This window comes from Scomber scombrus, chromosome 21 (assembly GCF_963691925.1).
Source record: "Scomber scombrus chromosome 21, fScoSco1.1, whole genome shotgun sequence".
Classification (NCBI taxonomy): Eukaryota; Metazoa; Chordata; class Actinopteri; order Scombriformes; family Scombridae; genus Scomber; species Scomber scombrus.
In genome coordinates, this window is record NC_084990.1 from 22,750,262 (window position 1) to 22,777,222 (window position 26,961).

Genomic DNA, 26,961 nt, shown 5'->3' on the forward strand with positions numbered 1-26,961 from the left:
TTCCTTCCTTCTTCCTCGCTTCCATCTTTCCTTCCTTCCTTCCTTCCTTCCTTCCTTCCTTCCATCTGTCTTCTCTTCTCTTCCTTCCTCCCTTCCATCTTTCCTTCCTTCCTTCCATCTTTCATTTCTTCCTTCCTTCCTTCTTCCTCCCTTCCTTCCATCTTTCCTTCCATCTTTCCTTCCTTCCTTCCATCTTTCCTCCCTTCCTTCCTCCTTTCCTTCCTTCTTCCTCCCTTCCATCATTCCTTCCTTCCTTCCATCATTCCCTCTGTCATTCCATCCTTCCATCTTTCCTTCCTTCCTTCCTCCTTCCTTCCTTCCTTCCTTCCTTCCTTCCATCTTTCCTTCCTTCCTTCCATCCTTCCTTCCATCTTTCTTTCCTTCCTTCCATCTTTCCTCCCTTCCATCCTTCCTTCCTCCTTTCCTTCCTTCTTCCTCCCTTCCATCATTCCTTCCTTCCTTCCATCTTTCCTCCCTTCCATCCTTCCTTCCTCCTTTCCTTCCTTCTATCATTCCTTCCTTCCTTCCATCTTTCCTTCCTTCCTTCCATCCTTTCTTCCTCGCTTCCATCTTTCCTTCCTTCCTTCCTTCCTTCCTTCCATCTTTCCTTCCTTCTTCCTCCCTTCCTTCCATCTTTCCTTCCCTCCTTCCATCTGTCCTCCCTTCCATCCTTCCTCCTTTTTCTTCCTTCTTCCTTCCTTCCATCATTCCGTCTTTCCTTCCATCTTTCCTTCCTTCCTTCCTTCCATCTTTCCTTCCATCTTTCCTTCCTTCCTTCCATCTTTCCTACCTTCCATCCTTCCTTCCTCCTTCCTCCCTTCCATCATTCCTTCCGTCTTTCCTTCCATCCTTCCATCTTTCCTTCCTTCCATCCTTCCATCTTTCCTTCCTTCCTTCTTCCTCCCTTCCTTCCATCTTTCCTCCCTTCCATCCTTCCTTCCTCCTTTGCTTCCTTCTTCCTCCCTACCATCATTCCTTCCTTCCTTCCGTCTTTCCTTCCATCCTTCCGTCTTTACTTCCTTCCTTCCCTCCTTCCATCCTTCCATCTGTCCTTCTTCCCTTGGCTCGAGGATCAACTTATCGACTAATTGTTGCAGCTTTACTTTAAAAATGCACCTACACTGTTATTAAAACGCATTCAAATCTAAAAAAGTATTAAATCTTCTATCATTAAATCTGACTCCCATCTTTACAGTTTAAGAAATAAAATAAAACCCAGCAGTTTATTACGACTCAGATCTTGTGTTTTATCCTTGAATAGCATCTTAAATTGGATGCAGGTGTATGTGGACGCAGACTTCCTCTCAGGCTCATTCACAGACATTCATCATGCAGGAAACTCCAAGTGGAACAAAATTAAACATTAACCTGCAAAAATAAATAATGATTCAATAGCAAAGGAATTGTACCATTTCCTATCAAAACACTTCACTTAAAACAAATATATCTAAACACTCGTCACTGTAAATAAGTTTATCAGATACTGTAAATATTATAATATTATGACACTGAATCAATGTTTCCCATGCGTCCAAAAGCCCAATTTAGCATCTTACAACCTCCCGGGTGGCTGTTGAGAAGGTTTCTTTCACACTGATGTCACTTTTAGACACTAATAATACAGAGTTGAGGGGTTAGATCCTGTTTCTGCTCTGTCCTCATGCTTTTGTCTTAAATCCTACAACACACAATGACGTTTGAAACAATAGTGTGCTTCCAATTTTTTTTTTAGGAACAGTTATGGGAAGGTCCTTTTCCTGTTAGTGTCCCTGTGTGCACAGAGCTGCTGCAGCTGTTTGTAGCTTCAAACTTAGCTCAGATTCATCATGTAAGAGTTGCTAAGTGCAGATTTTTCGCTTAGCCGAATTAAAACTAGTTGTACCACACAGACCAGTTGTTAATTTGGCCCAACAGATATTGGATTTTTGCCAATAGGAATATCAGGGAGTAAAAAACATTCTGATATCAAGACATATTGGCTGATAATACCTCCATTACATTTCTTTGTCTATATCCAAAAAAGCAAAAAAAAAAAAAAACATGCATATATTAAACTTGAAATTAAAAATGTAATCAACTCATTGGTGCAGCTCCATACATATGTCTCTATGTATGCAGATGAAAATATAACAAAATCAGACCTACAGTCACAAAGGACTGGCAGTTTATTTCACCTTTTGGCCTCTAAAATGTTCATTTTTTGGATGTTTTGTTGCTAAAAGTGATTTCCTGTTTATGGACCGATGTTTCCCGGCAACCAACTTAAGTGTTTACCAGCTCATATATTCCATAATTATTAATGCCTGCAATGCCTCGTTTAGTAAATCACCAGCTAGAAGTTACTGAGTACTTACAAAAAGGACTTTATGTTCAAACTTATCACCAAACATCAGCGTCTGACCTTTCTGATGCCTTTTTTTGTGGCTGAATGAGAACAAATCTCTGCTGCCAGACTCCAAAATTCTTGTGGAAAGTTTTCCCAGAAGAGCGGAGAGGTTAGTACAGGAGCAGATTAATGCTCGTGGTTTTGGAAAGAGATGTTCAGCAGCCACATAGGTGTAATATTCAGGTGTCCACATACTTATATTTGAAGATATAGTGTGTAGCTGTGTCTCACTTTCTTTCCCTCCTCTCTCTCTTTCTCTCTCTTTCTCTCTCTGACTGCCCAAGGCCGCCTGCCTCACTTCCTTCCTCTCCGAAAGAGGACTAAGATCTCAGTTTCTCCTCACACAGAAGAATGGTCTCTTTCTTCACAGCTGCCAAAACCCTCTGATGCCGCCCTTACAAACAAGGCCAACTGCATATTATTCCAAAACAGTCCTAATGCGTCTACATGAAGTATGTGTGACTGTGGGTTTGAAGAGATTGCAATATAAACTCAAGTCAAGCACTCAAGTAGATGTGAACTCATGTAGGTTTAAACACTTTAAACACTTTAAATGTCTCTTTTTATGATGAAAATGCTGACTCGCTTGCATAAGTACATAACAAGCAGTGAAGAGTGTTGCATAGATCTCAATCCTTTGATGCTATAATGACACATTTGCCTTGAACGTCAACCAAAACACGAAGGGTACGGCTGCTGGCAGACGCCCATGACACTTTTCTTGTTGGTCAATGTTTCCTAAACCTTGATTTTTGTTTTGAATAGATGTGAGCGTGGCCTTTTTAATCCATCTTCTTCTTCTCTCTAAGCTATTCGAGTACATGATGAAGTTAAAATAATGATAGGAACAATGATTTATGATGTAAATAAGAAATATTAGAATCAATCCTCCTGTTGTCCTCAGGTCAAGGAAAGAAAGAAGGAAGGGAGGAATGAGGAGGGAAGGGAGGGAGGAAGGAAAAAAAGATGGGAAGGAAAGAGGGAAGGAAGGAAGGAAGGACGGAAGGGAGGAAAGAGAAGACAGGAAGCAAAGAGGGAAGGAAAGAAGAAAGAAAGTAAGGAAGGAAAGAAGGAAGGGAGGAAAGAAGGTAGGAAGGAAGGAAGGAAGGAAGGAATGAATGAAGGAAAGGAGTAAGGAGGGAGGGAGGGAGGAAAAGAGGAAGGAAGTAAGGAAAGAGGGAAGGAAGGAAGGACGGAAGAAAGGAAAAGAAGACAGGAGGCAAAGAGGGAAGGAAAGAAGAAAGAAAGTAAGGAAGGAAAGAAGGAAGGGAGGAGGAAGGGAGGAAAGAAGGTAGGAAGGAAGGAAGGAAGGAAGGAAGGAAGGAAGGAAGGAAGGAAGGAAGGAAGGAAGGAAGGAAGGAAGGAAGGAAGGAAGGAAGGAAGGAAGGAATGAAGAAAAGGAGTAAGGAGGAAGGGAGGAAGGAAGGAAGGAAGGAAGGAAAGAGGGAAGGAAAAGAAGACAGGAAGGAAAGAGGGAAGGAAGGAAGTAAGGAAAGAAGTATGGAAGGAGAAGGGAGCAAAGAAAGAGGGAAGGAGGGGAAGAACGAAGGAAAAATAAAAGAAAGACGGAAGAAGGAAGGAAAGAAGGAACAGTCAAAAGAGACGGAGTCAATTTGACCCGAGAGGACAACAGGAGGGTTAAAGAGGATGAGTTAATGTTCACGTAGTGGGCGAGGAACAATAAAGCTTTACCACATCTGTATGTACTATACCAGCTACTTACACAATGACACATGCTCAGATGATGTCATCCATGTGTGTGAGTATTCATACTGTATGTCGGGCCGTGCACAAACTGGCACAAAGGGGTAACAATAAGAAGGGCTGCCTATGTGTCATCGACAGGGTGGGACGACCAGACATGCAGTGTCTTCCCAAGCTATACAGGGTTTTACTAAAAAGCAATGTATAGGTTCATGCATATGTAATCCCACTGGGGTCAACCATTGGGCCAATCCCTGCCCTTAAAGTGATACTGATACCAACTGAATACTTCATTAGATTCCCATTAACACATGTAGGTCTCTGTCTTGTATCCGTGGTAACAGGCGTGTAGTGTAGACACACTTTAGAGCGTTTAGGTGGCATCTTGGCTGCTGAACTGCTAAGCGCGCTAACTCAAATTCACCACGACTTCACCACCACAGACGGGTTGTAGCTGCTGTGGCAGTAGACCAATCACATGACACGTTAAATAGAAGAACACTCACATTGATTGGCTGTGAGCAAGTCCATACAAATAGTCATATTTTCTAGCTCTGGGTGCAAAAAGGATCGATTGCAGGTATCGTTTGACGGGAGATGTTTCCATACTACTTGATATCGCTTTATTTCGGTCGATACCTTAATAGTATGGAGTAGGCCTAGCAGTGGGTGTGTAGCCTCAGCCAATAACAGCATGCAGGGTGAAGGGCTGAGTATCAGTACTCAATACCTTTAAAAAAAGGTATCAACCGAACCCAGTATCAAGTAGTAACAAAACTTCTCCAGTCAACCGATAACCTGCATTGCAACCTATATCTACCCAAATCTAGAAAGAAAAAAACACCTATTTGTCAGGTGTTGCTCACAGCCAATCACTGCAAGCGTCCTTCAATTTAATGCTACGTGTAATTGGCCTACAACCCAAACAGTCTGTGGTGGTGATGTCGAGCGCAGCATATTTGACAGAGTTTGCACTTCATGCACTCTAATAATATCAGTATCACTTTAAGGGTAGTGGTGTTAGTAAATATTAATGGCAAGGTGTGAGGTCGGGTATCTTAGTGCAGTGAAAAAACACTGACTCAAATGTTAAAACGGCAATGTAACCGCCGTTTTAACATTTGAGTCAGTGTTTTTTCATCTTCTTCTTCTGCTGACACACACACACACACACACACACACACACACACAGTAGAGGGAGGATATGTGTAAATGTGTTTTAGAATATAACAATAAGAAATGACATTTTTATTACAGTGATTCATGCTTCAGTCCCGCTCCCTCTCTTCATTCACTCTCTAGCTTCCTCAACCGCCTCTGCTGCTGTGTGTGTGTGTGTGTGTGTGTGTGTGTGTGTGTGTGTGTGTGTGTGTGTGTGTGTGTGTGTGTGTGTGTGTGTGTGTGTGTGTGTGTGTGTACAAGCACTCAGCTCATGAACTTCACTACAAAATATTTAAATTGAGAAAATTATCTGCAGATCAATCGAGTATTAATCACCCTAGTAACGTAAAGTCAACAGCTATGAACCACATATTCAAATGATTTGTATTTTAAGAGCTAAACTAACTGGTCCTATGCAAACTGCTCTACAATGTGTGTGAATAACGAAAATGACCCAGCAAAAACCATTAAAACCATGTAATCACACAGAACTAGGGGCTTTAGTATCATTTCTCATGCCAGCTCTTCCTCCCCTGAAGCAACAGAAAAAGACCCATTGTGCCCCCCCTCCCCTCCGCCGGGAGGCTGCTGTGTGCCTTCTCCATTGTTCAGATGTCAATCGTAGGTCTTTGTCTGAGACGGGCCCTCCGTCTCCCCCGACATGGGCCGACAGCGAGCTGCCCACTTAACGTACGTGTACAATGGCTTCTGGGGGGGGTTCTTCAACAATGGTTTACATGATGGGAGGGGCGTGTCTGAGATGCCAGCTGGGCATGCATTGACAGAAGAAGGTGATGGGATCTGCCATCCATAATGACGACATCTACAGGTGTTTTACATATTGGGCATTGAGCTGAATCCACACAGAGTGACATGTGTACCAACCTGAATGAAAGATGCAATATCTATAATCAATTTTACTACAGAGACATTTTGCTATACTGTTAATAACAAGGTGGCTCTTACTTTAGAGTGTGTGCATGGTGCTGGTGCTGTAAGTCATTGAGCAGCATTGCTTTATGGCTGGACAGGATTTTTCTATCAGTGTGATCGGGATGGACTGGAACTAAAAACAACCTTAGACTTTCTCCCACATGATAGTTTTCCTTCAGCTGTTAGAAGTGAGGCTCTATATCTACGGAGAGAAATCTGTCTTAGCGCACCCTAAAAAGGAGTCAGAGTGTGTTAGTGCTTGTGGACAGTGGTGGCTCCTCTTACGTCAGATCAATGAATGAATGACCCTAAAGAGGTTCAGACTCTTCTGTATGCAGCTGGATGAATGAGTGCAACCCTCCGTAAAGCCCCATGCATTTAAGGTGGCTTTAACTTTAGAGTGTGTGCATGGTGCTGGTGCTGTAACTCATTGAGCAGCAGCGCTTTATGGCAATACATTCGTCATGTCTCAAACATGTAGTACAACTTAAATCATGTAAAGCCACATTCCTATCCTATTGTCTGCACACCGCTTCCTCATTCAGATGAGTATCGTTATAACGTGATACTGATGCTTTCTTAATTTTTCTGGCGTGGCAGCAATATGCTTCCGTATTTGGCCGACATCCAGGACTACATTACTGCTGCTGCTGCTGCTGCTGCTGGCAGTGGCTGCAGCTCTGACTATTTTCTGACTAGTTTCTTTAATCTCCTATGTTGGAAAACTGATTGTCTTTTAGTTGTGGACTGTTGGTCATGACAAAACAAGACATTTGAGGGAATCATCTTGTGCTGTGGGAAACAATAGTTGATATGTTTCACCTCTTTCTGACATTTTATAGACCAAATAATTAATCAATTAAGAGAAAATAATCAGTAGTTGGAGTCCCATTTCACTTCATTATATGAATTGCTGAAAATATGTGAGGACATTGAATTGGCTTCCCTGTGTGCAAGTTCTTAACAGCTTTTGTTGTAATGGAAAGAAAATAACTCAACTAAAATGTCCTCATGAACATCCAACTTGTCTGATAGTTTAACAAGAAGCTGCATGATGTCATGTGTGCACAAACTAATTCAGATCAGCGAGACAGGTGGAGAACGACTGAGATCTCTGAGATATTACTGGTCGATTGGAAAGATCACTAGATCCCTGTTTAATCAGGTCTGTCATACAGCACAATGAAAGTGTAATGCGGGATTCAGACGTAATCATTACTTAATTCAAGTGTAATGTTTATATAAATATTACAGATGGGATTGTCAAGTCTTACGTTATGCTTTTCATTTTCACACCCACAAGCTAAATATTACGCAATAGACAAAGAAACCGCGACCAAACCAGCCAAGATCACCACAGTTCTTTGATAAGGTGCAGTTAGCCTGACATCACAGTTAATCCCTCTATCCAAAAAAATTATAATAATAATCCAAAAAATAATATTATTAAAAAGAAGAGATAAAGGAAAATAATAGAAATGCTGCTGTAGTGGTGATTTGTCCTTAGAAAAATAAAAAAAACTCAAAATGCAGGATAAAAAAGTGCAATGTCCAGCAGGCATGGTGACGTTTCTTTTGGTTTATTTTACTATTTTGCAAGCAAACAGACAAAGAACAATGACATCTGCCGCCTCTCTTTGCCTGGTAAAGAAAACATACTCCCTTCCTGGTGCCTGCTGGTCCTATACCGTTCTACCTATAGAAATAAATTCACCTCTGTGCCCCAAACTGCCTTCAAAACAAAAGCATTAACTAGTACTCAAATTAACCAAAATGATATTTATATTATAGCAGCTGCTTTTAGTCTCGGTTAGCTGAGGTTGTGTGTTGGTGTCTGTGTTTGATTGACAGCAGCTGGCAGACTATAGATGGTACACTATGGCCTACTGAACGAAGACAAATGAATCAAACTGCACAAAGTCACAGACAGACGGCGTGTCGCTAACAGAGATACTGAAGAGCAACAACCAAACCAGCATCTAACGAGTCTGAAATGACATTTACAAGTATGTTAAACATGCTGTTTAACGTGCTGCAGCTGAGCAGCTAATAACCCAACTCGCCTGCTAACTGATGTAAGCGATGCACGTTTCTCCAGTGAATGTTTGTTTGGTGGTTCGTTCAACAAGCTACACTAAATGTATACTTTGCATATGTTTTGAAAGTTGGGGGATGAAGTAAACTGGTGTTAGGATGTGGGAATGACTGTTCTGATGTCTTTAGTGCTGCAACTTTGCACTAATTTGTGGATTATCTTGATAAAGTGGGGCAGGGATATGGGGATGATAATGTTTGTAAAATTTCAGGACTTGGTGTTTTGGTACTCAAATTACATCCAATTATGTTATTCATTTTTTATTCCACCTTACCTTATTTTCTAAACATTTTTATCAATTCTTATTTTCTCAATTTTTGTTTTTATTCCTTTTATTCATGTTGTCTATTGGTCCGTCTTATTATCAGCTTGTCAATCAACTAACTGTAAATAACTTTGAACTACACTAGCCTTTATGAAAGGTGCTATATAAATAAAGTTTAATTATTTGATACCTCCCTGCAGGGACGACGGGCAGAGAATATCATTTATTTTGCTAAAACCTGCTAGAATGCATCTTGTTTTATACAATGTTGATGTTTCATTATGCATTGTCCTTATCTAAATAAACTTACATTACATTATATTACATAGGTGCAGGACAAGAGGTGTTCAAATGCATCAGCACTTTAACACTTAGCCCTGCCTGTCCTCTGTAAACACATTAGCACTTTATTATAAAGGCTCCTCTTTTTTATGATTTTATGTTTTTATGTTGTAAATGTGTCCTTTATCTTCATGTGGAAATTACTGATTGGTTTGAGAACAATCATCTCGCTTCCTTGTATGCTGAGAGTATATTTGAAAGTGACAATAAAGTTGATGTAAGTTAGATAAGAAGGAGACTTTAGCAGGAAAACTAATGGGAGTCTATGGTGTTGAGTATCATGATGCAATCAGGCTCAGTGTGACCATCTGCTCTGCCTATGATACGATGCCACTTTATTGCTTTATTATGAGATGTGATGTTTTGAAATAAAGGTCTCCAGATACATAAGCTTATTGCAGAACTGTATTTAAGCAAAATACTGTAAAACTAGGGGACAAAATCATGAAATCAAAGAATTTAACATACTTTTTTACTCATTTTGAATATGTGTGAAGTAGTAGAGAAAAAAGGTAGTTTAGTTTCAGTTGGACTTTGCAGGGTTTCAATTAGTGTCAGTCTCAGTGTTGTTGTTTTTCCCCACCTCTGAGTTTATAGCTACCATCTACCAGTCACGTTTGTGTCCATCATCCTTCCACAGGGCATTAGGAGGAGAGGAAAGGAGAGGACAGCTACATTAATCAGTCGAAGCGTGTGTCAACTGCGATACAGGGTCGACTGATCCATCTGCTCCTCTCATTTAGATGGATTTATATGACACACAGGAAAGAGATTAGAGAACCTGATGGGTCATAATGGTCTCAAACACAAGAAATGCTATTTATAGGAGCATGGAAACTGAGTCAGATTTATATTTGGTAACACAGTCATCTGTTCTTTTGTTTTGTAAATTTCAGATTTTGACATTTTTCACAGCACAGTGATTTAAGGCAGTGACTCATTTGAAAACACAGGCTCAAGAAGTATTAAGTGTGGGAATGAATCATGAATCAGGGTTTTAAGTAAAGCTGGAAGGGGCTTATAGAGCAGAAATCCTCCTCAGGTGTGATAATAACTCACTCTATATCGTCTTTATTTTTCCTAAATTCACTTGTTTTTTCCCCTCAGTCTGCCCAGCTGTGAAGGGAAGTGTGTCTAAACTGGTCTGACCTGCAGCCATGTGATCTCTTTCCAAAAAAGGGACCCCTCCCATGAGCTGCCAGGAAATGAGAGAGAGACAGATAGATATGCACAGAGGGAGGAAGACAGATCACACTTACAGGCAGCATCATAAATCGTGAGACCACTGATGATTCATGCACTGTCTCTGTACACCCACCAGCAGCTTATCCAGACACAAACACACACACATAAACAACTATGCAAAGATGATAAAAATGTGACACCCGCTCCATTCAAAAGATCTGTCGTGTAAACAAACACAGAGGAGAAAATGTGACCAATGTTTTTTGTTCTACCGAGGAACTTTGCTCCAAAAATACCCGAGGGAACCCTAATGCCACACACACACACACACAGATGCACAGAAACACTGCATGTACACACACATGACACACTCCCCTCAGATGTGAATTACAGAGCGAAGCCAAACAACAACCACTGTCTCCAATCTTGTTTGGGTGGGTCTTTTTTATGGTTAACTTTGGGAGGAGCGCAAGCAATTTATGACATTTTTCTCACCCGCAATTCCTCCCCTCTCCTCAAAAAGAGAACAACACTGAAAAGAATTAAGAAGTAAAAGTGGCTCTTGTGAGTATCCCACCCCCTTAACATTTCACCTTGTGGATGGAAACATGGGCGTAATTAAACCATTTTATAAGATTATCTGTATCTACTTAACACTTAAAAAAAAAAGAAGCTTATTCTCTCTTTTCTGCAAGATGCAACTGGAGCAAAAAGGCGTGAAAGCACATACGTTAAGCAATCCTAAAGTGAGAAGAAGCATTGTATGTTATAATGCATTGTAAAAACTTCATCAGCCTGTTAGCCTCTGCTTGTAAAGTCCATGTCAAGCAGGTGCAGATATGCCCTAAACAGCAGGGTGTCAAGGCAACAGGAAAACTTTATCCACACTGAGTCATTCAGCTAGGAGAGCATTAGGGTCTGTTGTCCGCAAGTTTAAAATATGCAAAAAATGTTGGGTATTTGACTTAGTCACAACTTTATGATGCATGTGTCTCCTTCATACTAAACTATGCTTCAGGGATAAGCGGCTTTAAGGAATCTAAAACAGCAGACTTTTAGGCGTTCATAAGTTTGCTGCTTTGGCCGTTCAGGGTGATAATCGGTTGGTTTCCTGGTTCAATAAGGCGAAGATGTGCAGTGATCAGATTGTTGAATGGTTTGCTTAATATGTCAGAAATAGGGTCAATAAGAAAGGAGTAAAATCACAGCTTTCCATGTTATAGAAATATATGCTAGTTTTCAAGAAGTTGGGTTGCAATTAGGGATGTGTCATTAAAACAGAATAATCGAATAGTTGTTCGCAAGGTCTGAAGTCAACCTTTGTGCTGTGGTCGTTTTGTTGTCGGGGGAGTTCCGGTCCTCTGAAATGAGGCCAACGCGGAAGTAACTCAAAACTGCATTCTATCAAAAGGCCACCAGGGGGCGACCGATTTGGTGTCAAAAGGACTTCCGTCTCTATACAAGTCAATGGAGAATTCACCAACTTCTCACTTGATTTATAACCTCAGTAAATGTTTCCAAAATGTGTTTATGGTCTCAATCGCTAGTTTAAAGCCTTCTTCAATGCAGTATGATGTTCATTTGGGACATTTTGGCCTCCTTGATTTTATATGTGACGATAATCCAGGGTATGCATTAGGGCGTGGCTACGTCGTGATTGACAGGTTGATTGGTTCACAGGTTCAGGAGGGCGCCTCATGCTCCTCCTGATGCCCATATAAGTAGAATCCATGTTTTTATTTTTCCCAGCATGCACCTGAAATTTTCAAGATGGCGCTGCTCAGATCCGATACTATTGGCCTCCGAGCAGCAGTCCACAAACCAATGGGTGACGTCAAGGATGTTAAGTCCATTTCTTATATACAGTCTATGATCAAGAGTTGAGCTGTGTAGTCTACTATGAATGATTCATTAAAAACTACTGCAGAGCAATTCTCACTTTCAGCCACTAGGGGGGGGGGGGTATCTAAGTTTTTGTAAACCACCCCCACCTTATTTTGAAGTAGAGTCTGACACAGAATGTTTATAAGTTGGCAAAACATCAGGATGGTTTATTTGTTTATCTCTCTCATGTGTCCTATATTGGTTCAGTATAGTGCAATCTGTGGCTCATATCGGCATGAGCTGAGCTGGCACGTGTTGTCATCATTATGCGTTTGAACCTCAGGGTCATTCTAGGAATTACGAAGGGTAGGAAAAGATAATCTGTGTCCGCTCCACTTTTATCTCTCGGGTCACTGTTTGGAGTAACAGCAGTATGCTTTAGTGCTTATCGCTGTAGATGCTGTGTAAGGAACATCATGTATTATCGAGCGGCACGCAGTTATTTCTATTGATGATCTCATCTGCTTGGTTAGAGTCATTTCGTTTATTTCTCAAGGGCTGCAATGCAAAATTAAAAGCTGGAATGATTACTCAATAAACTGAGTCTGATCGTTTTAGTCATTTTTTGAAACAAAAATAAAACATTTGCTATTTTTAGGTTCTTGAAAGTGATGAAGTGATGTTTTTACTTTCGTCATATCTGATAGTAAAACTGATTATCTTTGGCTTTTAGACTCCTCTGATAAGATACAACTAAGTCATTTAAGGGCGTCACCTTAAGTTAGAGGTATTTTTCACTCCTGTGACAGTTTATAGACAGCACGATTAATGGAGAAAATAATCAGTTGACCATAAATTAAGGCTGTAATGATTATTTTAATTATCCGTTAATCTGCTGATTCATTAATTTGATTAATTGCTTGGTCTTTAAAATGCCAGAAACTACTGAAAACTACAGCCCAAGGTGACATAAGGTGGAATAAGAGTCCAAAACCAAACGATATTCAGTTTACTATCATGTATGACGAAGAAAAGCATAAAATACTCACATTTCAGAAGCTGGAACTATACTCAAATATCACTCAAACTATTGATTTTGTCGAAAAGTCAATTGATGAATTGTTGCAACTTTTAAGATAATCTTCAGTTACAGCCATAGTTTTTATTACGCACTTGAGAGACATGGTTTTAGTTAAGTATGTGTAATAATTATTTCACAATCATCAGTCTGACTCTTCTTTCTTGAGAAACTGAATTATTCACCGTTCCTCTGCAGATTAAACAGGTCAACAGTTCATATTAGTACACGGCAAATTCACTCGCTCGCGATGAGAAAAGCTAAGTTGAGTCCAGATGTTATTGGATTAGGCTGTTGGGCAGATGGATGTGACGATAAGTGATGAGGGAAAACAACAACAACACTAATCTAGAATCGGTTCCCAGCAAACATGTGACTGACTGAGGGGGGGGGGGGGGGGGGGGGGGTGATATACAGCTGTCTCTGAGGGCGATATCAAATACCTCAGATAAAAGTTAGATGACTGCTTCTACAGTGGAAAATAAAACTTATTAGAGATGTTATTATAGGGACACATATTAATCAGGGTTGGGAAGGTTACTGTGGAAATGTAATAGGTTACAGATTACTAGTTACTCTATTTAAAATGTAATAAGTAGTGTAACTATTTCAATGACTTCATCAAAGTAATGTAACTTATTACATTTGATGACTTTTCTAATTTTCTAACCAATGTTTTCAGCTGTTAGGGTAAGTGTTCCCTCCATCTGTCCTTCCTTCCTTCCTTCCTTCCATCTTTCCTACCTTCCTTCCTTCCATCTTTCCTACCTTCCTTCCATCTTTCCTTCCTTCCTTCCTCCATTCTTTCCTTCCTTCCTTCCATCTGTCCTTCCTCCATTCTTTCCTTCCTTCCTTCCTTCTTTCTTTTCTTCCTTCCATCTGTCCTTCCTTCCTTCCTTCCTTCCTCCCTCCCTCCCTTCCTCCATTATTTCCTTCCTTCCTTCCTTCCTTCCTTCCTTCCTTCCTTCCTTCCTTCCTTCCATCCATCCATCTGTCCTTCCTCCATTCTTTCCTTCTTTCCTTCCTTCCTTCCTTCCTTCCTAAGACCTAAGATCAGCTGTTAGGGTAAATGTTCCCATTAAGCACCAAAATCTAAGTGCAGCTGTTTTTCATGGATACTGACATGATTTATAAGGGAGATCATTTCTTATAAAGCAACATTTATCTCTCATGTGAAAATGTATTCATTAGTTCATGTAGATTTTAGAATATAAAATAAAGATATTTGATGAATAAAGTGGGTTTAATTGGTACTGTGACTCCATTTAAGCTCATGTGTGCTCCAAATAAGCCTACATCATGATTTATTTACTAAATATATAAAAAATATTGATTTCAAAGAATTAAAAACAGCAATATATGTATTCAGTAACATGTTAAATATTAAAATCTTAAAGGTCTGACTTAAGATGTAACCTCCTTTGTAATCATCAACATTTTCATTAGTAACTGTAATTTAATGACACATTTTTTCTCAGTAACTGTAGGTATCTCCCTACCACTGATAATAATCTTATAGCCTACTAATTACTACTGACCTTTACACCCAACCTTTCAATGCCATGGCCAAAGTATGTTTATTAAACAAGCCATAAATCTGCAGCTACGCCATTATTTCTGAAACCTGTCTGCAGAGATTATACTGTTGTTTATCCACATGAGCATTACGGAGATCCAATTCTGATTTTGGGTGAGAAGGTTTTGGCTCTCAGTCGGCGTTCCATCTCATCCCAAAAGACGTTTGACAGTATTGAGGTCAAAATCTTCCCCACCAAACCATTTCTTTTTTTTACGGAGCAGGATTCTCATGTTGAAACAGGAAATGGCCTTCCCCAAATCTCTCACCACAAAGTTAAGAGCACACTATTGTCTAAAACAGAAGTTCCCCAAACTTTAAACCTTATGACCCCTTTGAAATGAAACGATGTGTACTTGCGCCCCCTCATTAAACGCTACATATGTCTAACCTATTTGAGTATTTTCAGAGGTCTGAGAAACAGCACAACATATTTCTTTTAGATTTTCCTTATAAGATCCCCAAAAAGCGCTCAAAAGCCTTCATGTACAGTGCTGTCCACATACTTCTGACCATGTGGTGTATTTTACCACTTGTTTTTAAATGATTGACAGAACTTCAGTGCAGATTTTGATGACTACGAGTAAATGTGGTATATCATTATGCATTATGTCATCGACTCTCCATTAAAGCTATTGCTCCTCAGTGGCTATTAAACAGCTACTCAAGATTTAGGACAAAGTTCAGGTTCTTAAACGTCTTCAACAGCCAGCATCAGATTAATATCACATTAGGCCGCCTTGTTTCAGACATACCGGGGTAGTTTTCATTTTGGGGACCCACCAGAAATGAGTCAAGAGTGTCGGTTTGACTCCACCCACCGCCCCTCTACTCCACTCCGCTCTCTTTCATGTACAGTGCGACGGAGGCCTCGGTTACGGTCTGCAGCCATCAGACATCTGGGCTCTGCATTAGGGGGATTTTCCGCTGCTTTGTAAAGCCTGCTTAGTGCTAAACAGCAGCTCCCAGACTGTCTGCAGGAGACGTAACCCATCAACACATAACACATCCAACCCCTCCCACAGGCAAGACATCAATCTTTCCCCAAAAATCAAGAAGAGGTAGTCTCGCTGCTACCGGCACAGCTGGCCTGCAACTGGACTGGAACAGGAGAAACATTACGTAAGGCGTTTTGACCCCCCTCCCTCCTCCTTATGTTCACACTCAAGATCCATAAATTGTGCATTGTGCATTTATATGACATCCACTACAAAAATATGTTTCCAAGTCTAAAAATGAAGATAAAAGTAACAAAAAGTGAAAGCTTGACAGCTGCATCATCCTTTTATGTGCTGAGATGTGAAGATAAATAGTCTTGACTGAATCTTTTATCTTATGATGTAATGCTTCTGGTTTTGAAAAGACATGAATGAAACTCTGTGTCCTGCTTTTTTCCTACCACTGAAAATGATGCAACGTCTGTCTGAAAGTGAATGATATAATGTTATCAAACTGGGAGAAGAAAAAAACAAAGAAAGAGAGAGAGAGAGAGAGGAAAGAACATCTTCCATCTGTCACCACAACAAAAAGCCAAAACATGAGGCTGTGCAGGACATGATGGACTATTCTGATGATGTTTCCAACCGTCTCCTTTACTGAAGGAAGCCAAAACGCCTTCTGTTCTTTCACTGCAACAGCAAATGTGCTTTATTGCATCTTTACCTCGAAGCAGACTGGGCTACAAAATGCTAGAATACAACGAGTCAATACTAATTTCAATATACAATTCAACATATAATCATCTTTATACTGCAGTAATTGGCCTGGTATCGTATGTTATAACTGAGGGGTTTGGTGATGATTAAATGCAGTGATGGGGAGTTACATGTAGTGGTGTATAAAATAAATGTAACTGTAATCTGTTACAGTTACTGATGAAAATGTTGATGATTACAAAGGAGGTTACATCTGAAGTCAGACCTTTAAGATTTTGCTCAGGAGAGTTTTTACCTCATTTTAATATTTAACATGTTACTGAATACATATATTGCTGTTTTTAATTCTTTGAAATCAATATTTTTTTATATAATTAGTAAATAAATCATGATGTGAGCTTATTTGGAGAACACATGAGCTTAAATGGAGTCCCAGTACCAATTAAACCCACTTTATTCATCAATTATCTTTATTTTATATTCTAAAATCTACATGAACTAATGAATACATTTTCAAATGAGAGATAAATGTTGCTTTATAAGAAATGATCTCCCTTATAAATCATGTCAGTATCCATGAAAAACAGCTGCACTTAGATTTTGGTGCTTAATGGGAACATTTACCCTAACAGCTGATCTTAGATCTTAGGAAGGAAGAAGGAAGGAAGGAAGGAAGGAAGGAAGGAAGGAAGGAAGGAAGGAGGGGGGAGAGAGGAAGGAAGGGAGGGAGGAAAGGAGGGAGGAAGGAAGGAAAGGAGGGAGGGAGGGAGGAAGGAAGGGCAGAAGGGTGGAAGGAAGGAAACAAGGAAGGAAACAAGGAAGGAAGGAAGGAAGGAAGGAAGGAAGGAAGGAAGGAAGGAAAGAAGGAAGGAAGGAAGGAAGGAAAGACGGAAGGAATGAAGGAAAGAAGGAAGGAAGGAAGGAAGGAAAGAAGGAAGGAAGGAAAGACAGAAGGAAGGAAGGAAAGAAGGAAGGAAGGAAGGAAGGAAAGACGGAAGGAATGAAGGAAAGAAGGAAGGAAGGACAGATGAAGGGAACATTTACCCTAACAGCTGAAAACATTGGTTAGACAATTAGAAAAGTCATCAAATGTAATAAGTTACATTACTTTGATGAAGTAACTGAAATAGTTACATTACTTATTACATTTTAAATAGAGTAACTAGTAATCTATGTACATTTCTAAAATAACCTTCCCAACCCTGATTATATGTGACTGGAAGTAGAAAAAGTGAAATTTCCCTTACATATAATCATGTGGTTTGGACATTACCACAAGCAGGTGCAGAACAGTGAACTTTCTATTGCTAACTTTATACAAGTTTAAAAGCCATGAAACAAAATATAAATTATTTACATTACAAACTATGTTCCTACACATGCACAGCTGTGTCTGGACACCGAAAATGTGACGGCTGGTATTCATCTCTGGAGCCATTTCTAAACATACTGTAACCAACCTTGCCCAGCAGCGTGGCTTAGTGACATGATTTTAATAGTTTTTTGGGACAACAATGGAGGTCTATGGCTTATAGGAACTTAGCAGCGTGTGTTCCTCCCATTCACACCACAGGATGTTCCCATGAGGCCTGCAGGACTGGATACCTCGGGGAGGGAAACGGGAGTCATGTGTAAACAGGCTGGCTACACAGATCAGGTGGCTGACCCTCCCTTTCTCTGCCGACTGGGATCGCAGCCATCCACCACACCTGTTTACTCACACATGAATACCACCACCATGCTGTTACGGTAACATGCATTTCCAGGGATCTGTGGTGAAAGCAGGAGACCTGAAGGGAGCGGTAGTGTGGGTGGGAGGGGGGGGGGGATTGTCAGCCTGATGCAAGACCTGATTATACTCTAACACACTTGCCAGCAGCAGCAGCTAGTGTAAAATCACAGTGGGCTTGGCTATGGAAGGAGATGAGTGGATAGATGGGAGAAATGAGAGGAACATTTCCTAAAGAACCAGACATTACTCAACACGCTAATTCAGGACAGCAACATGATTTCTATCAGGGTTAAAACGAGGGCAGCAGCAGCGGAGGAGAGCACAAAACCAGACAGATGAACAAAGAATAGTTTTTGGGATCATTAACTATACAGAGCAAAGCATTGTTCATCTTAAAAAGGAGAAATATCGCGCTTTTTTGTGTGATTTCGTCACTTATATCGGATGTCTGTTAAACACGTTCGAAGGTTCAAAGCTTGAGGTGAATAACTGTATGTAAAAAAGCTTCCTAAAAAGGTCAAAAGCTAGAACTTCAACCTGCTCTGAACACTGTTTGCAAAGCTGCTGACGTCAGATTGTTTGACCACAAACAGCAAACCTGTCTTTGTCGTGCTGTTCCTGTTATCTGATTACATATTTTGGATCCGATTCAAGCTTCAACATGTACATGATGTATTTGGGAAGTGTTCATGTCACGTAAAGACGGAGAAAAAGAAGTGAAATCTCCAGAAAGGAAAGAAGTCTGCTGAAGGGGCTAAAACAGCATGTTCAGGCTAAACTGTATAAAGGGTCATTATAAGATAAATAAATGGTGTTTTAAACTGTAAATCATGAAGAGATTAGAGGCCAACCAATTTCACAATCACAGATATATCGTATCTGCAAATATGTTGCTTGATATGTGCTGATTTTTAGTTATATGAGCAACTTTTATGTATATTTGATCATTTTTCTTAATGCAAGTTTAATATATATTTATGTTCTATGTGGGGTTTTTTTATTTATAGATAATTATAATTATAATATTCACAGTGAAGTTTACTGTTTCAGTGCACTCATGTAATTTTATACAACAGTTTATTCTTAAATCTGTAAAATATCACGGCCTCCATTACATATATTCATCACAAATGTTTAATAACCACATTTAAAGGGATCATTGTTATAAAAAAATGTAAATGTTTATGCAATATTCTGTATATATAACATTATCAGCCAGAATTGTATTGCTCCCTAATATTAGTATGAGGGTCGGCCCCTAAAATCAAGTATAGATACGTCCACTTTAACAATGTGAAAGAGACTAAAAGGTGTAACAAATAGTGGCAGTAAATAATCCAGCTCTGTGTGTGTGTGTGTGTGTGTGTGTGTGTGTGTGTGTGTGTGTGTGTGTGTGTGTGTGTGTGTGTGTGTGTGTGTGTGTGTGTGTGTGTGTGTGTGTGTGTGTCACTTAGAGGCTGTGAAGTGATGTGAGGCCGCTGGCTGTGAAAGTGAGTAAGCTGTTCCACCCCCACAGTGGCTCAGAGTACACAGCTCCAACAGGTGGACGAGGGGGAACAGTACAATACAACGCCGGGAGGAAAGAAAAGGAGGAGAATGACATCATAGCCTATCCTCGGACACACAATAGTAAGCAGAGCGAGAGAGCGAGAGGATGAGTAATACGTTCACACAAAACGTACAACATCAGCCGCCTGAGTCATACGCACCATTAGCGGTTCCCAAACACTACACCGTGCAAGCTGATTCCTGAAAACTCATCACGTCACTGAATGAGATAGGAGATAAGGGAGCTGCATGAATGCGTCCTGTCTTGTGTGTGTGTGTGTGTTTGTGTGTGTTGCTCGGAGAACAAGGCTGCTAGGAAGTTGTGTCTGAGGGTAATGTTGCAGACAGAGGATGCGGTTGCTTGTTAAATCATGAGCCAGACAGCCTTAATGGGACACGTACCAACATTAAATACTCTAAGTGAGGTTGTACCCAAGGCAAGGGTCATCATTTTAAATCCTAGGACATTAAAGAATGATTCAAGACGACCAGAATTTGAGTAGAATATAACAGAGATTGAAGGTTTAAGTTTCCTTACTAATGAAAAAGGTCATCAAGAGTTTCAGTTTCAGTGGCCGCATGAACTCTTGTGCTCCACATTAGTAAACTTTTGCTCTGGGTACCAATTATAAATCTTCAATACTGGTGCCAATACCGGAGTATTCCCAAGAAAAGGTGTATTAACTACAAACCACTTCTATTTCACTATAACTCCAAACAATAAGCCAACTCACAGACTTACAAATGATTAATTGGCAGCTATTTTGATGGTCGTTTAATCATTAAAGTCACTTTTAAAGAAAATATATTTGACCAATCAAGCTTTTAAAATGGGCATATTGGCTATAACCTTTCCTAGTTGTAGATAAATATGCAGTCAGGGGAGTATTTTTGGATTTTGGATACTGTTACGCTGTCATTTAAAAGGAAATTTGTAATGTTTCAGGTGTTTTATAGGTCCAACATGGAGCCATCATGGAGCCAACATGGAGCCAACATGGAGTCAACATGGAGTCAACATGGAGCCATCATGGAGTCAACATGGAGTCAACATGGAGCCATCATGGAGCCAACATGGAGCCAACATGGAGTCAACATGGAGTCAACATGGAGCCATCATGGAGTCATCATGGAGCCGACATGGAGTCGACATGAAGTCAACATGGAGCCAACATGGAGCCCACATGGAGCCAACATGGAGTCAACATGGAGTCAAGATGGAGCCAACATGGAGCCTACATGAAGCCAAAATGGAGCCAACATGGAGCCAACATGTAGTCAACATGAAGTCAACATGGAGCCAACGTGAAGCCAACGTGAAGCCAACGTGGAGCCAACGTGGAGCCTATATGGATTCAACATGGAGCCAACATGGAGCCAACATGGAGTCAACATGGAGTCAAGATGAAGCCAACATGGAGTTAAAATGGAGTCAACATGGAGCTAACATGGAGCCAACATGGAGCCAACATAGAGGCAACATGGAGGCAACATGGAGGCAACACGGAGGCAACACGGAGCCCACACAGAGCCCACACAGAGCCAACACGGAGCCAACACGGAGCCAACATGGACTCAACATGGAGTCAACACTTAAAGTCCACACCAGCTTCTAAATGAATGTTTCTAAGGTAAAGAATTAAAGTTGAACTTCAGCTAGCAAACATACATTTTTGGATTCTAAGATATTTTGTCAAAGAATAAATCAAATATAATCTGTCCGAGGATTTCAATACGTGTCCGTTTTCACTACTTAATGCAGCAGAGTCTTTTTTTTGTGCCCTACACCTCGATCTCATTTTCTGCAACTTAAATATCAGTGACGTAACATACGATACCGAGACGTGAGACATGAGACATGTGTATGACATAGCACTATAGGAATAGAACTATACGAGAAAACGGTCAAAAGGCGGAGCCCAGATTAAACGGCAAGCATGACACAAGGGGACTAAAAAAAGCATTAAAAACTGGTCTTGGAAGCAGCGTTAACTTAAAAAACGACCTGCTCTCGACCCCGCCTGCCAACTCACGCAGTCCACAAATGAGACGTCTCCGAGAGCCGGTGGACTTATTTTAGAGTGGGGGAACAAAAGCTACATAAGCACAGCCCCTGTTTATGTGAGGATGGTAATGTGTTTCAGATTACAGACGGGTTGTATGGAAATTCTTGTGGCGAGACTGGACGTTTCACTGCCGGGGTTTGCAGGGGAGCAGCAGCAGCAGCAGCAGCAGCAGCAGCAGCAGCAGCAGCAGTAGCAGCAGCAGCAGCAGCAGGCCTACATTTGAGGCATTTCTCAAAAAGCCTTCTATGAATCCCGTCGGTTTAAGGGCGGAGGGGAGGGGAGACGCTCTTTCACCATGATTAGCAATCTCCTGTCAAGTCTGAGACACTGAAGAAACACTTGCATAAGGACTCGATCATGAATTTTTTATTACTCCGACATAAAACAAACATATTTCACCAGCGCAATGGGGCCTATCGTCTGTCTTATGAGTGTAATTGACGTCCCACTCCGTTCGCAGCTGGTCTTGGCGAGAAAAAAAAAAAAGCTACCGGGAAAAATGAGAAAGAAGCTAACTGGAGAACACCGTCTATCTCAAGAGTTCATCTATAAATATTTCTCTTCCAGTCAGTGACCACCACTAAGAGGAAAAAACTTTAATAAGCGGGTTGGGATTAAATATTCTTAGAGGCATCTGCTGCACACTATCGCCCGTTTTCATCTATGCTGCTGCAGGGCACAGACATGTCGGCCAGGACTGTGTGTTCTGCACATGGACTTTGGTTTTATTGCCGAGGAATGAACAAAGGAAAGGCACGAGAAAAAAACAAAAGTAAACAGATATGCAAGATTAAGCTAAGGAAAAGAAGCAGAGCTAAAAAAAATGCTTCCATGCCAAACACTTTAATGTCAAATGAAGCATTCATAAAAACAAGAAGCTGTGACAAAGAAACAATTTTGAGACTTTTAAATGTTTTCAGGGTAACTTTTTGCTTTCACTGAACAGACTTTATCTCACAAGAGGATCAAAGAGTGCAGAGTGTGACCCCATGAACTTTCTCTCTCCTTATTCCACCTGAGCCTTGAGGGGTATTTTGATCCCTTTGTTTATTTGCAGTGTTGCAACAGAGGAAAGAGTCAGATTGTTCTTCTCTGCACCACACCTCTTCTTCGTCTACCTGCAGTTACACAACTTGCAACAGGAGAACTATTGTTCCACTGACACTCTGACAGCGGATGAAAAGAATTTGCAGAATAATTTTCAGGTCAAATACCTGCGACAGGCACAACTTCAACTGTGAGTTATGTCACTTTAAAAGCATGTGTGCCTATGCTACCAGAGAATGAAACTCACCACAATTTTTGAATCTCAAATATACTGCCCTAGCATGTTTGCTGCATACTGATTTCCAACTAAAGCTGGGAGGAGAAGCTACAGGAAACAATGAAATCTGAGCAGCAATGGCAGAGGAAATGCCAGCTTTCCTGCTCTGCTGTCCTGCTCCATATTATTGGAGCCTTCCTGTTCAAAGTCCTCTTTAACTCCCCGTAGATGGGTTCAAAGGTCAAACCACTCGGAGCAGTTCGTTCAAGTCAAACAAACAGGAGCTTTTTTTGAAAAATGTCTACACAAGATAATCAGTGTGATGTTATCAAGTCTTTAAAATTAGCATCTTTAAGAAAGTGGAAAAACAAAAAAAAAAGGAAAGTGCATTCCTGAGCCAGAAAGTGTTTACAAAGAATTTTTAGCCTCTGGTTGAACATATTTGTACCAGACAGTTGTACTACTTTCCACATTTGTGCAATTCAGACACTGTGATGCATTATGCTGACTTTCTAATGGTGCACATATTTGGGTGCACTGATTGCCCCACCCATCATCTACTCCAGCAAGACTAAAAACAAACACTTTTTGAAGCAGTTCTGGTATTTTAAGCTCAGTCACTATCAAGTTTCTCTAGACTAATTTCACTTTGAGCAAAAATGAATGAAATTTAACAAGATTACACTAATTTGGACAAAGAATCTTCAGAAAATCCCTTCATAAATATTTGGGAAACACAAGTTTTACATGCATGTTTTTTTTCCTAGAGTCCAAGGGAGAGAAAAAACAACGCTGCCTTATAAAGACATTCAGAGTATAGCAGCAATTTTAGAAAAGTACCCAGAGGCTGGATTATGTACACTGTAAACATGCTGTGCTTTTAAAAAAGGATGGTCTGAATAAGCTTCCTGTGATCATTATTTTGTCTATATTTCATGTTTGTTTAGACGGGGTAAGGTAGACAGTACATTCAAGCCATATTTCTACTAGAAGAGACTGAATCACTGTCATTTGGAGGGAAACTCCTGTGTTAAGTCTGTGGCATCCCTACAGACATTAATTAGATATCAGCTCAGTGAGTGAGAGTTAAAATGTATTCTGACACCATAATTCCTATTAATGTTTAACATACTGTGTTTTCCCTTCGTCATGACTCATATTTAAGCCCATATCAGTCGCTACTCTTACATAAACAGTCCCGCTCCAACAAGTCTTATCTGCTGACTGGCAAAAAAAAAAACTCCCAAGACCCCTACAGGAATTTGGCTTGAACTTTTATCCTTCCAGACATCTCTACAAAAAGGACTGGGCATCTGCTGGGGCTCTATTTAGAGACTGGGAGGCTCTCTGGAACAGGCCACACAGTTCAGACTCAAATCAAACAAAGTAAATGTCAACTTGAACAACCAACGTCTGGCCAACGTTAGTGGGAAACCAGCAGTCTTTTCCAAATCACGCCTCACATGCAGTCACTGGGGGACTTGATTGCTTACTAGGGAGCATTTAATGACATAAGTAGAAATCCCCTGCTCAGCAGAGTAATTCAGTCGGTTGCTAGTTAATCTCGGGCGCTGTGAAAGTCACTAAATGAGAGTTGGACGCACACCAAAGCTCAGTTTTGGGCCGACTTCAAATAAAAATGTTTGGGGATTTTTCAGAAGTTCAGTGTGAGAAAAAAAAGTTTTTTTTTAATTCCTGATGAGCTTGTTCATGTCTTGTTTGCCCATCCATTACTTGTAAAGATGTTTAAATGAATTAATGTTGTTAAATGGGACTATTGTTGAGCTCTGGTGTGCAGCAGGCCTCTTTTTTCTTTTCTTTTTTTAACTCTAAAGAAAAGTTCCCACATGTAGAATAAAATACACCCAGACGTTCTCCAGCTCTGCTTCTATTGAATAAGTACACCAAGACAAATGTGGACTATTAGATGCCTCCATGCCCTCTGGATCCACTCCTAGTCAGGCAATAACACTCACACATGCATGAACGCACGCACCCTCAGACTACGGAAAAAGGAGCAAAAAGGAAGCTCTCCTGGCTGGACACACCCTCTACAAATAACAATCTGCACACGCCATCTCCGGACCGAGCTGTCTGACTGGAGGGAAAACAAACCGACAGAAAAATGAGAGAGAGAGAGAGTTGGAAAAATGAGGCCCAGTGTCAAGAGTGGTTTGCTCTCGGGTCCTTTCGCCTGCCTGGCTGCCAGCGCTACCGTGCACACCGCTGCAGCTCATCTAATTTAGGAGGTATGACTAGTTTTAAAAAAGAATAAAAACAACTGTTAACCAAAGCTGCCATGTTCTCTATGAGACATAAACACTGTTCCTGGACTTGGCACTCTGTGTTTTGTTGACATTTTCAGCTTTCACATTGAATTGAATGTTTCGTCAGGTTTGAATGAAGTTGTAACTTTGGCATTTATGTGCAATTTTATGATGCACTTTAACACAAAACAAGTGTAATGTTGGCTACTGAAACACACTGGTGATAACAGTGTTGATATAAATGATATCCAGCAGCTCATCCATCAGCCAGCGGAAACCTTAACGCTCGTCCTAGTGCAATAAAAAAATTAAAAAAACTGGAAGGAAATCATTGAAAGCTGCAACAAACGGCACCGTTGGGTCAAATACAAGAATATCTCAAGTAGGGAAGTTATTGTTAGATTCATTTAGGATTAAAAAGTCTGATAGCTGACTTGACGATATTGTTTCCTGTGTTTATTTAGGTCAGCTGACAATTTATTTCTTGTGACACTTAACAGAAAACGCCCCTTCTTGTGTAGATAGATTATCAGGCAGACTAAAGAATAGCGTGAATATGTCTGGAAACCTTTGATAGAAACTATGAAAAAAAACACTGGATTAGACTTTTACACACAGGGCCAAGTGGCTCTTAATAATTCCAGGCTGCATTAAACTCACTAATAACAAGTGGGATGAAAATAGCAATTGTTTAGATTTATCACCCCGCTGGCAGAAATGGGAGCAACGCTTTTTGGGTTTTGGAGGGCGTTTTCTTTTTTTTTGAGGAAGTAAGCTATGTGGTTTGCTCTACTTGGCCATAGAAGGGAAAGCAGCCTACCAGCTCAGAGGAGGGAAGACCTTCCAACCTGCGTCCTTAAAAATCCTCCAAATATTTATTCTGTAAGTCATCACTGACGGTGGTGGTGGTAGTGTAGTGGGACTGGCATGACATTTTAAGTTTATCAGCCATGAGTGAGGACAGTACTAACACATTATGACAGCTATACTCAGCCTGTAGGGGATTTAAATAGAAAGAGTGCATACATTATTAAACAATACAGGGTCAATAAAGTTATATAAATCTGATTTTTTGAGAGTAGACGTCTTCTTAAAGATACTTGTTTTTTGCCTTTATTTGACACACAGTGTAGCAACAAGTAACTAGGGAGAGACAGAGCAGTATAACATGCAACACATGGTCACCTGGCCGAGAGTCTAAGCCATAAATGTTGTGGTTATGTGGTAAGCGGGGCCCAAATAGTCCAAATAAAGTTCTATAATTAGATTTTTTTGTGTGTGTGTTTTAAAGATGACTAGTTTTCAGGCTTTTTTTCCCTTTATTTTACACACAGTGTAGCAACAGGAAACTAGGGGGAGACAGCGAGGAGTGACATGCAACACAGGACACATGGCTGGGAGTCTAACCATAGATGTTAGTTATGTTGTAAACACCTTAATCATTAGGTGGGTGACACATTAAAGGAAAACCAGTACAGGTCTGAGTGCTTGACACCTACAGTGAGGGTTAGGGTTAGGGATCTGGTGGCTCTGTTATCCTGTGTGGGGCATTTTGCTGGCATGGTTTGACTTATAGAGGGAAGGGTCACTGCAAATCAATACAAAGTTGTTCTGCTGTGAGAGATCAACTTTATCCTCTGATGAAACATTTCTATCCTGAAGGGAGAGGTGTCGTCCCGGACCAAAGGGCACGAGGGATCACTGAAAGGTTTGATGAGTATGAAGATGATGTGAATCATATGTTACGGCCCTCACAGTCACCACATCTCAACCCAACTGAAAACAATGTAAGATTTTGGACCAATGTGTTAGACAGTGTTCTCCATCACCATCATCAAAACACCAAATGAAGGAATATCTTTTTATCTTTTGGAAGAATA

At 40.5% G+C, this 26,961-nt stretch overlaps 1 protein-coding gene across 1 annotated transcript in view; it reads right to left on the minus strand.

Moving 5' to 3' along the window:
* The window catches only part of myo1d (myosin 1D), a 49,220-nt gene extending 29,572 nt beyond the window's left edge, over positions 1-19,648 (minus strand). Inside the window, exon 1 of the mRNA XM_062442276.1 lies at positions 19,619-19,648. Within this exon, the coding sequence (XP_062298260.1) occupies positions 19,619-19,648 (30 nt within the window). The remainder of the gene's footprint in view (positions 1-19,618) is intronic.
* Positions 19,649-26,961: the final 7,313 nt, after the last annotated feature.